Source organism: Spea bombifrons, chromosome 8 (genome assembly GCF_027358695.1).
Source record: "Spea bombifrons isolate aSpeBom1 chromosome 8, aSpeBom1.2.pri, whole genome shotgun sequence".
NCBI classification, from domain to species: domain Eukaryota; kingdom Metazoa; phylum Chordata; class Amphibia; order Anura; family Pelobatidae; genus Spea; species Spea bombifrons.
The window spans coordinates 18,094,110-18,106,396 of record NC_071094.1 but is presented as its reverse complement, the minus strand read 5'-3'; the positions used below and the strand labels follow the sequence as shown (position 1 = coordinate 18,106,396).

Below are 12,287 nucleotides of genomic sequence, written 5' to 3'. Positions count from 1 at the left end.
GGGGAGATAGAGTTCTGTGAGGACGCTGCAAGCTTCCTGCCCTGCTTCTAACAGAAGAGACGCTGCTCGCGACCGGTAAGCAGCATGGCGCCAGCATTTTTTTGGGGTCTGATTAGAAGACGACCCCGATTATAAGACGAGGGGTATTTTTCAGAGCATTTGCTCTGGAAAAAACCTCGTCTTATAATCGAGCAAATACGGTACCTTCTTTTCTTTCCTAATCCCTGTTACATCAGGACTAATACATCTGCCCTTAGTTCAATCTGCAGTATAATGTATAATGTATGAATGATAGGATTTTGACGAAATATAATAAGGACAAGATTGTAACCACCTTGAATATTATGACTTAATCCTATGTGCCTGATATGTTTGTCATATGTGTTGTAATGTCATAAAATTTTGAAAACAATAAAATATTTAAAAAAAAAAAAAATTAAAATTGATGAAGCTTTAAATTCTAGAAAAGATTATACCAAATAAAATAGTGTTTAGTCATCCCGAAAAACAGGAAGTTTTAAGATTTCCTTTTTCACGTAGATTCGCATATTTCACTTCTGTTCACATTGGTTTGCTATTTTTCTCTGGCAGCTTAGAAGCAAGACAGCATTTTAACAAAACCAAAAGGTACGCAGATATATTATTTTAGCAAGAACCACCTGTGGCCACTGCATTGTTAGGAAGTGATCTTTAATATCTGGTATAAATTGCAAAAAGCCTAATGAATTTTAGAGTAAATTGGAACAACATAAAATCGATGCTTTTCTGTTTTTTTTTATTATTATTATTTATTACAGTTTTGTTTTTTCAAACCAGGTTTTTAAATTTGGTTCAAATAATTAAGAACTATCTTTCAAAATTACCACAAGAGGGTGCATAAGCCAAATGGGGGAATCTTCCATAAACAACCAATCATCCTTAGGCAGTGACAACCTCCAATGCAAACAAGATGACAGTTACAAGTATCATGTGTACTCTGCGGTCTATCTTGTTGTGTTTTTCTTTGGGCTGCTTTTTAATGGAACAGCATTGTACATCTTTTGTAAGATCAACAAAAATAGAGGAGTATCTACAATTTGCTTGATGAACCTTGCATGTGCTGATCTGTTCTCCGTAATATTTCTGCCATTGAGAATATCTTACTTTCAGAAGGATGCCACCTGGATCTTTGGGGATGTCATGTGTCGTATAACCACATACTCTTTTTATGTCAGTATGTACTCCAGCATCATCTTCCTCGCTGTTCTAAGTTTCTTCCGATACTTCTCATTCAAGGCTCATACAGTTGTTAAAACACAGACAGTTGTTAACATTTGTATAGCTGTTTGGGTCTTTACAGGTGTGAGCACGTCACCTTTTTTATTATCAGGAACCCACATCCGTGAAAATGTGACAAGGTGCTTTGAACCTTCAAGTGTGTCATCGTGGACTAGAATTATGTATATGAACTATTATGCTTTGATTGTTGGCTTCACAGTTCCTTTCTTGATCATTGTTGTATGTAATGGACTGCTTATTAGACACACATTAAAAATACCAATGGAGAAAAAACATATTCACAAACAAGTTGCTAAGATTACATTGGTTTTATTAGTTTGTAGTGTTTGTTTTTTGCCCTACCACATTCAGAGAACAATGCATTTACATTACATGGTTCATCACCCAGATATCTGCAGCCTACATTACACTCTGCAGCGCACAGTTGTGGCAACACTCTGTTTAGCTGTATTCAATATTTGCCTTGATCCTTTACTGTATGTATTCATAGGACATGGTTTCAAATCGTGGCTTTTGTTGTTATGTAGATCAAATATTACTTTGCATGTTAAGCCATCATCATCTGAATCTGATGTGGTGAGGGAGGTTTTAGTAGATGAAACACAAATGGAAGAAAGTATAAAGGTGCAGCAGTGAAGGATTTGCTGGATTTCATTTGTAAAGTGCAAACATTAGTAAAATTTTAAAAAAAGCAAAAAAAAAAAAAGCAAAAAAAAAAAAGAAACAAAAAAAGTTTTTTTGCAAAAAGTATGGTCCTAGGTGTAGATAGCTTCATGTTTTCATCCAAATACTGTATTGCTTGTAGCTTCCACATACTGCATCCCACAACATTACTTTCATGTTGGTTGTTGTATGGGCTGCTGAAGGCATGATTTAAAGCAGTTTTGGTGAATTATAAACAAAAAAAGTTTTTGTGCAAAAAAGTATGGTCCTAGGTGTAGATAGCTTCATGTTTTCATCCAAATACTGTATTGCTTGTACTGCATCCCACAACATTACTTTCATGTTGGTTGTTGTGTGGGCTGCTGAAGGCATGATTTAACCCCTTAAGGACAATAGGGGTTATTACTCGTAGTATATTGTGGGACAATGGCTATTTTAACGTTTTTCGGTGTTCCTGTTTAGCTGTGATTTTCTTCTTTCTCATTTCGTGCTCCCACACATATTATATATTGTTTTTTTCAGGACAAACAGGGCTTTCTTTAGATACCATTAATTTTATCATATCATCTAATTTACTATAAAAAAATGATAAAATATGGGGATTTTTTGTTAAAAAAATACTTTTTCTCACTTTTTAAACAAAAAACTTTTACTCATCTGCAAAAACGAATGAAAAAACCTGCTAAATAGATTCTACTATTTGTCCTGAGTTTAGAAATACCCAATGTTTTTATGTTTTTTTACTTTTTTCTGCACGTTATGGGGCAATAAGTACAGGTAGCGTTTTGCTATTTCAAAACCTTTTTTTCCAAATCTGGTAATTCTTGCCCCCATGTGCCATTTCGGGTATCTTTGAAGCCGGCCAATGCAATTTACCCCATCAAGTCATATATTTTTAAAAACTAGACACCCCAAGGTATTTCACATGCTGGTAATTTAACCCTTTCCATGCACTAATTTTACCACCAGCCTTTGTGAAACTTTATGGTAGTAAATTTTTTTGTATTTTTTTCACACACGTTGTACTTCAGGTATAAATTTATCGCTCCTGGTGTATGTCCGTGTCAAACACCCCCCCAATATGTGTTCAGTAACATCTCCTGAGCGCAGTGATGCCCCACATGCATGGGTTTGTTGGGTTATTTGGGAGGTAAAAGGCCGCCTTTGTGAGGTGTGTATTTTTTGGCCATTTAGACATCTGGTCCCACTGCCCCGATGTCCCATATTTGGGACACCTTTGAACCCGGCCAATTCAATTTATCCCATCCACTCATGCATTTTTTAATACGAGACACCCTATGGGCATTTGTAATGCCAATATTTTAACTCTTTCCATGCTGGAATTTTTGTAAAGATAAAGAATTTTAGGACTTGCTTATTAATTTTTTTTTTTTTTTTTTTGGTGACAGTGGGGATTTTTATGTTACCATATTATTTTTATTTTTTTTAAACATTTTTTTTAATATTTTTTTTTAATTTTTTTTTTCTAATTTTTACTAATCACTCATTAGTGAGCTGGGCTCCATTGACCTTGCATGGTTGGATGCAGTACCTGCATTCAACCTGCAGGAGGAGCTCGAGAGTTCACAAGAGGGTCTGGATAGACCCTCTATGAACTCATTTCTATTGTTGATGCCATCCTGTGAATGACGGTAACGTCATTTACAGGATGGCACTTGTGGTTGCTCTTCGGAGCAATCACAAGGCGATCGGGGTAGGGGGCTAGTGTTGCTGATATGCCTCGATATCGAGGCATGTCAGTAACACCATTTATGCTTAGGAAGCGATTCAGTTTGCTTCCTAAGCTGTTTTAGCCGGGCGCCGCCGCGATCTTTCATGATCGGTGCGGCGGCGGCCATTTTTCTTCCGGGGAGGGCTGCCAAGGGCTGCCCTCCTCGGATCCACGGTCAGCCTCACTTAGGAGGCTTCCGTGGATGCTGCAAAGCCCCCGATCGCGGCGAAAACGCCGCGATCGCGGCGATGCAGCTATTTAACGGCAGCCCGTACATGTACGGGCATTGTCGTTAACCCGTTGCACGGCAACCCCGTACATGTACGTGGATTGTCGTTAAGGGGTTAAAGCAGTTTTGGTGAATTATAAACAAAAAAAGTTTTTGTGCAAAAAAGTATGGTCCTAGGTGTAGATAGCTTCATGTTTTCATCCAAATACTGTATTGCTTGTAGCTTCCACATACTGCATCCCACAACATTACTTTCATGTTGGTTGTTGTATGGGCTGCTGAAGGCATGATTTAAAGCAGTTTTGGTGAATTAGAAACTAAAAAAAAGTTTTTTTGCAAAAAAGTATGGTCCTAGGTGTAGATAGCTTCATGTTTTCATCCAAATACTGTATTGCTTGTAGCTTCCACGTACTGCACCCCACAACATTACTTTTATGTTGGTTGTTATTTGGGCTGCTGAAGGCATGATTTAAAGCAGTTTTGGTGAATTAGAAACAAAAAAAGTTTTTGTGCAAAAAAGTATGGTCCAAGGTGTAGATAGCCTCATGTTTTCATCCAAATACTGTATTGCTTGTAGCTTCCACATACTGCATCCCACAACATTACTTTCATGTTGGTTGTTGTATGGGCTGCTGAAGGCATGATTTAAAGCAGTTTTGGTGAATTAGAAACAAAAAAAGTTTTTTTGCAAAAAAGTATGGTCCTTGGTTTAGATAGCTTCATGTTTTCATCCAAATACTTTATTGCTTGTATAGCTTCCACTTACTGCTTCCCACAACATTACTTTCATGTTGGTTGTTGTATGGGCTGCTGAAGGCATGATTTAAAGCAGTTTTGGTGAATTAGAAACTAAAAAAAAGGTTTTTTGCAAAAAAGTATGGTCCTAGGTGTAGATAGCTTCATGTTTTCATCCAAATACTGTATTGCTTGTAGCTTCCACATACTGCATCCCACAATATTACTTTCATGTTGGTTGTTGTATGGGCTGCTGAAGGCATGATTTAAAGCAGTTTTGGTGAATTCAAAACAAAAAAAGTTTTTGTGCAAAAAAGTATGGTCCAAGGTGTAGATAGCCTCATGTTTTCATCCAAATACTCTATGGCTTGTAGCTTCCACATACTGCATCCCACAACATTACTTTCATGTTGGTTGTTGTATGGGCTGCTGAAGGCATGATTTAAAGCAGTTTTGGTGAATTAGAAACAAAAAAAGTTTTTGTGCATAAAAAGTATGGTCCTAGGTGTGGATAGCTTCATGTTTTCATCCAAATACTGTATTGCTTGTAGCTTCCACATACTGCATCCCACAACATTACTTCCATGTTGGTTGTTGTATGGGCTGCTGATGGCATGATTTAAAGCAGTTTTGGTGAATTCGAAACAAAAAAAGTTTTTGTGCAAAAAAGTATGGTCCAAGGTGTAGATAGCCTCATGTTTTCATCCAAATACTGTATTGCTTGTAGCTTCCACATACTGCATCCCACAACATTACTTTCATGTTGGTTGTTGTATGGGCTGCTGAAGGCATGATTTAAAGCAGTTTTGGTGAATTAGAAACAAAAAAAGTTTTTGTGCATAAAAAGTATGGTCCTAGGTGTGGATAGCTTCATGTTTTCATCCAAATACTGTATTGCTTGTAGCTTCCACATACTGCATCCCACAACATTACTTTCATGTTGGTTGTTGTATGGGCTGCTGAAGGCATGATTTAAAGCAGTTTTGGTGAATTAGAAACAAAAAAAGTTTTTTTGCTAAAAAGTATGGTCCTAGGTGTGGATAGCTTCATGTTTTCATCCAAATACTGTATTGCTTGTAGCTTCCACATACTGCATCCCACAACGTTACTTTCATGTTGGTTGTTGTATGGGCTGCTGAAGGCATGATTTAAAGCAGTTTTGGTGAATTAGAAACAAAAAAAGTGTTTTTTACAAAAAATATATGGTCCTAGGTGTAGATAGCTTCATGTTTTCATCCAAATACTGTATTGCTTGTAGCTTCCACATACTGCATCCCACAACATTACTTTCATGTTGGTTGTTGTATGGGCTGCTGAAGGCATGATTTAAAGCAGTTTTGGTGAATTAGAAACAAAAAAAGTTTTTTTTGCAAAAAGTATGGTCCTAGGTGTAGATAGCTTCATGTTTTCTTTCCTTTTTTTTTTTTTTTTTTTTTTTTTTTAAAATATAAAATAATATTTAATTTCCTTTTGAGCATCCTGTCTTTGGAACAGTAAGACAGGATCTGTCACCTCTTTTAAAAATACATAATAATGGAAACTGCTTTTGGGTTTCAAAACAAATTATGCACCATTAGCAGTTCCACGAACACACTTTGCACGTTTGTGACATGACACCTTTTACTCCTCTATATGCAAAAAAATGCTGTACCGTATGGTAACACAATAGGCTGCGTTCCAATGCGTTTGTGTCAGGATTCCTTTTTCCATATTAAGTTGATATATTAATTGAGCTTTTATTTTAGCCCATGGTATTATCTCTGCAGTACGCCAATTTCTGGCGATCACAATTTTTATAGCAGTCAGTAGATGTACTGAGAGTTGAATATCTTTTCTTTCATTATTTGGCAAGTTTAAATGCAGTAACGCTCTTTCCGGAGTTAGTTCCCAATCTGAACCAAATTTATTTACTAGCCTATGTGAAACCCTTTGCCAAAGTTTTTTGATAGGATTACAGTTCCACCATATGTGGAGCATATCTCCTTTTTCTGCGCCACATCTCCAACAATTTGGAAGATTATTGGGGAACATTTTAGCCAGAACAGAAGGGACTAAGTACCAGCGATTCATAAGTTTGAATTGGAGTTCATTTAAGTTTAAACAATGTATGGTATCATATGTTATATTTAATGCTTTACTCCATTCATCACTGTTTATTGTAATATCTAAGTCCTTCTCCCATTTTGTTAATGCGTGGCAGATGTTTTCAGTTCTACATAGCTTAATCAACTTTAACGATTTTGTTAATAATTCGTGTTGCTCTGCTTCTGCTAGTTGTTTAATTGAGTTGAGATTTTGAGTATTCCCATTCTGCCATAGATTTTTTTGAAGAAAGCTTTTTACCCTTAAATATTTGAAACATTCTCCTATTGGGAGATTAAACTCAATTTGTAGTTGGTGAAAAGTTTTTAGGATATCTCTGTCAATTAAATCTTGTATCTTAATTATACCTAATTGTTTCCACATAGATAAATTTAAGTTTTCAATCGCATATTCCAAAAAGGAAATAGGAAGACTAGTTAATATTAGGCCCTCCAAGCCCAATTTTGATTTAATCCAATGCCAATTGCTTACTATATGTTGCAGCGCTAAGCTGGTTCCTGTTTCGGTTAGCTCAATCGTTTTTCTGGAAGAGATCCAGGACAGATATTGTAGATCCCCAAGTGGGTTATTATTCGGTAATTCCCCTTTATACCAAGTTTCCTGTGTTGTGCTATTTGCTTGTGTTATAATAGCTTGCACAATTAAAGCCGCCTGTGCATATTCTCGTATCAGGGGAACTCCCAATCCTCCTTGATTTCTATTTTTTATAATATCCTGAAATTTTAACCTTGGTTTTTTATTTCCCCATATAAATGTATTGATCAAACGTTGAATTAGTTCTAACCAACTTGCCGGGACCATATAAGGGATCATCCTAAAAATGTAGATAAATTTAGGTAGAGTATATGCATTAACTACATTTATTCTCCCCCACCATGAGACATATAGTCCTTTCCACTTTTTAAAGGAGAGACTCATATCTCTAATTAGGGGGAGAAGATTAATCTCCATCCAGGATTTAGGTGTAGAATTAATTTTTAAACCCAGATAAGAGAAACTATCTTTAACCCATTTAAACCCCAACTTCTCAATATATAATCTTTGCCTGCAATCAAGATTAAAAGGTAGAGCTACTGATTTATCGATATTCAGCTTGTAATTCGAGACCCCACTATATTGCTCAATCCAATTGATAATATGTTTTACAGACTTCACTGGGTCCCGGACTGTTAGTAGGACATCATCTGCATATAATTTGATTTTTTGTATTCCCTCTTTTCCACATCCCTTCACGTTCTGGTCTGCCCTAATATCTGTAGCAAGAGGTTCTAGAGATAAAACATATAGCAGAGGGGAGAGTGGGCAGCCCTGTCGCGTCCCATTTTGAAAAAAAAAACAGTTTGATATGATTCCCGGACCTATCACTCTACCCATTGGTTTAGTGTACAGAGCCATTATAGCATGGTATATCCGTCCTCTAAATCCAAAAGCTTTCAATGTTCCTGCCATAAACCTCCAACTGACCCTGTCAAAAGCCTTCTCGGCATCTAGTGAGAGGGTCAGTTGCGGGATATTACTTTTTTCTTTAGTATTTTCCTCAAAAATGCCAGCGATTGCTCTTATATGGTTAGTAGCAAGCCGATTCTTAATAAAGCCTACTTGATCTATATGGATTAGATATGGAAGTACTACATTCAGTCTATGAGCAAGCACTGCTGCGTATATCTTAGCATCTGTATTAAGGAGAGAAATCGGTCTATAGCTAGTAATATCTTCTGGGTTTTTGTTAGGTTTTAATATTGGTGTTATACTTCCTTTCAAAAGTTCTTCTGGGAGGGCTCCTCTGTCTATGCTTTCATTGAATATTCTTACCAGATAGGGGGACAATTCCTCTATGTATAGTTTATAAAAATCTGAATCAAAACCATCAGGACCAGGGGATTGTTTTGATTTTAGCTCACGGATTCTATTTTGGACCTCCTCCAAAGTAATTTTGCGGTTTAACTCCCTTAACATTTCTTCCGAAACCTTGGGGAAAGATCTCTTTAGAAAATAGTTTTGAATATCTGTATCTGTTGCCCTATCCGGTAAATTATACAGATTTTTATAAGATTCATTAAATGCATGGCCTATTTCAGTTGGATCCATAAGGGTTCTCCCTTTATATAGTATTTTGGAAATATTTTTTTTTTCTCTTTTCTTTTTTAGTAAGTTCGTAAGCATCTTATCTGCTTTATTTCCTTTATAATATCTTTTGGAATTTAGTGCCATTAATGTTCTATTGGTCTGCTCCATGAGACTTGTATTAATCTTAGTCTTTATTATGTCAATTCTCTCGGTCGTTAGTTTGGAAGGACTCTGCTTATTAGATTTTTTTTGTTTAAAGTATTTTATTTGCATTTTAACAAAATATAACAGTCGCCAAAGTTAGTGTGACACAGCACATCATACCATAAGACAGAGGCCTAAGCACAATGGACAAACAAATGTGATAAAGCAATAAGAGCATAACAACAATCATTGGTCAGCATGTCATAATGCGGAAGAATCAAGTGCCCGCACTAACCCAAAGTATGGCACTCCAGCAGTAATTTGGCAAACAACATAGAAGAGGGAAGAAAGGAAAGGAAATGGGGACAGAGAAAAGAAGGAAGGAAGGACAAGAAGGAAGAAAAGTAGAAAAAGAAGAGAGACACCCCTCCCGGTTCAGAGATGGAGAAGCGGATGAACTGGTCGGGGCCCCTTGAATGCAGAGAGCCACGGATCCCATATATCCTCGAACTTTGACATGCTATCGTGGAGTTTGGCCTTGATCTTTTCCATATTAATAATATGCCATATATTGGCCTGGATTTCTCCGTGAGTCGGAGGAGCCCCCTTCCACCTCCGAGCAATGGCCTGTTTGACAGCCGCGCAGATCCGGTGAATAAGTTGCTGATTAGAAGGCGACAAGGTGGGGTCCGGGACCCCCATCATAAGGAGGGCAGATTCTGGAGACAGGCGGACATCAGTATGCAGTGCTTTCGATAACTTGGCGGAGAAGGAGGACCACAGAGGCTGAATCAGACCACACTCCCACCACGCATGGAGGTAGGTGCCCTTCTCTCCACACCCTCGGAAACAGCAATCACTGACGCCACTGACCATATGCGATAGTTGCACGGGCGTCGTATACCATCGAGCGACCACTTTGCAAGCCCGCTCTTTTCTCAATGTGTTAATTGTAGTCTTATGTAAAGTCGCCGCCGCCAAATCCCACACTTCGTCAGGGTAAGTAGTGAGTAAATCCTTGTGCCATTGGGACCGGTAAGAAGGAGGAGAAGCAGACGTAACCGATATAAAGCTGGAGTAGTGTGTAGAAATGGAACCTTTAAGCCGCTTTCCGGTCAGGAATCTGCGTTCAAAGACCGTTAAAGCAGCCATCTCACCCCTGGCCAAAAGAGAACGCACAAAGTGTCGGACCTGTAAATAACGGAACAATTCAGTTGGAGGGATATTTTTGGAGTCCCGCAGCGCGGCGAAAGAGAACATCCGCCCGCCCCGGACCAGGTCGCCAAGAGTGAGCAATCCAGCAGCCGTCCACCACCGGAAAGTCGACGGAGTCATGCCTTCCGGGAACTGAGGATTGGACAGCAGAGGCGTGAGTGGAGAGACGGAACCGACAAGGCCGAGTTTAAAGCGCCAAGCTCGCCAGAGGAGGAGCGTTGCCGAGATCGTAGCGGACGAGGACGGACAAAGGAGTGACGGATTATCTAGCCACAGGAGCTTTCCGAGGTCCTGGTGTGGGAAATAAGATCGCTCAATATCCACCCAGGGAAGGGTATTTGCCGGGCAAGACCAAGACTCCAACTGAGAGATCCTGGCCGCAACGTAGTACATAAATAGGTCTGGAACAGCCAATCCTCCAGCTTGCTTTGGTTTATACATGGTAGGTTTATTAACTCGAGCACGTCTGGACTCCCACACATATTCAAATAAAGTAGACTGAAAGGTCACCATCTCCTCTAGCTTGATTGGGATGGGCAGCGCACGAAACAAATACAAGAGTCTAGGCAGTAAGTTCATTTTAACCGCAGTTATGCGCCCCAACCAGGAGATAGTATAGCGGGCCCATTGTCGCAACTCTGAACGCAAGGTCCCCAGGAGCGGTGGGTAGTTAGCCTGATAGAGCGAGTGAAAGTCCTTAGTGACACGTATACCTAGGTACTTGATCGAAGACGGCTGCCAAGAGAATTGAAAATCCTGCACAAGAAGTCATTGTACTTGCGGCTCCAAATTAACATCAGGGCTTAACAGGGCTTCACACTTGGAATCATTAATCTTGTATCCGGATATTTTGGAGAAGTCCTTCAGTAGGCGAAAGAGGTTAGGGAGCGATATCAGGGGGTTTGTCAAGGTAAGTAGGATGTCATCGGCAAACAGGCTTAATTTGTAGGGAACACTTCGTATCTCAATCCCCTGAATGTCCGGATCGGCCCTAACAGCCTCTGCGAGGGGCTCGAGACATAGAGCAAATAGGAGCGGGGAGAGAGGGCATCCCTGCCGCGTGCCATTTTTAATATCCAACGAAGACGACTCACAGCCCATCAGAGCCACCGTTGCCGTCGGGCGACTGTATAACGCTTGGACGCCACTTAGAAAGCTACCTCGAAAGCCAAACCGGGCCAACACCTCCCACATATAAGTCCAGTCAATCCTATCGAAGGCTTTCTCGGCATCTAAAGCCAACAACATCGATTTCTGAGCGGTAGCTTTAGCAGCCTCAATCAAGTCTATTGTACGCCGAATGTTGTCAGGAGCTTCTCTGTTTGGAATATATCCCACTTGGTCTGGGTGTATCAGAGACGAAATGACCCCACTCAGACGAGCCGAAAGTAGCTTAGCAAACAATTTGATGTCGGAGTTGATAAGCGAAATAGGACGATAGCTCCCGCAAGCAGAGGGGTCTTTACCTTCTTTGTGGATCACAACAATTTTAGCCTTCAACATTTCACTGGATGGGGGGTCGCCATTGAGGAAGCGCTGGAAAAGAACAAGCAGGCGAGGTGTGAGAAGAAGCTGAAATTTTTTGTAGTAGGATCCCGGAAGCCCGTCCGGACTGGGAGCCTTGGATGACTTGAGTGTGGAGATCAGCGCCCGAATTTCATCCTCAGTAACAGGACCGTTAAGGGACTCCAGTTGAGCTGGAGAGAGGCACGGAAGAGCGACTGAATCTAGGAAGTGACGTACAGGGCGGCGATCATGTAAGTTCGTAGGAGCTTTATTACCATCGTGTAGGTCTTGATAGTAAGTTGCAAATTGATCCGCTATGTCCCCAGGGTGAACCCAGCTCGCCTGATTGGCATCCACGATCTTGGAAATGGTCTGCAGTTTCCGCTGCGCACGCAAGCACCTCCCCAACATGGAGTCCGGTTTATTGGCCTTTTCAAAGAATTTTTGTTTAGTAAGGTTGAGGGAGTATAGCACATCTTGGCTCAGCAGAAGGTTCAACTCCCCTCTCGTCCGGACAATGTCCCGGAGGAGCGAGGCATCGAGAAGTCGCTTGTGTCGGGCTTCCAAATCAGCTAAGCTAGCCGTGAGGGAGTCAATCGCTTCTCGTCGGAGTTT

The 12,287-nt window shown here is 39.9% G+C and overlaps 1 protein-coding gene across 1 annotated transcript; it reads left to right on the top strand.

Annotated features, from left to right (window-relative positions):
- The first annotated feature begins 885 nt into the window (after window positions 1-885).
- On the top strand, window positions 886-1,962 carry LOC128503830 (cysteinyl leukotriene receptor 1-like). The gene has a single exon (XM_053474025.1). The coding sequence runs from the start codon at window positions 886-888 to the stop codon at window positions 1,912-1,914; it is 1,029 nt and encodes a 342-aa protein (XP_053330000.1). The 3' UTR covers window positions 1,915-1,962.
- Window positions 1,963-12,287: the final 10,325 nt, after the last annotated feature.

Bases quoted from the DNA above. Each gene is read 5' to 3' on its own strand.
- LOC128503830 (XM_053474025.1), top strand. From the start codon at position 886: ATGGGGGAATCTTCCATAAACAACCAATCATCCTTAGGCAGTGACAAC.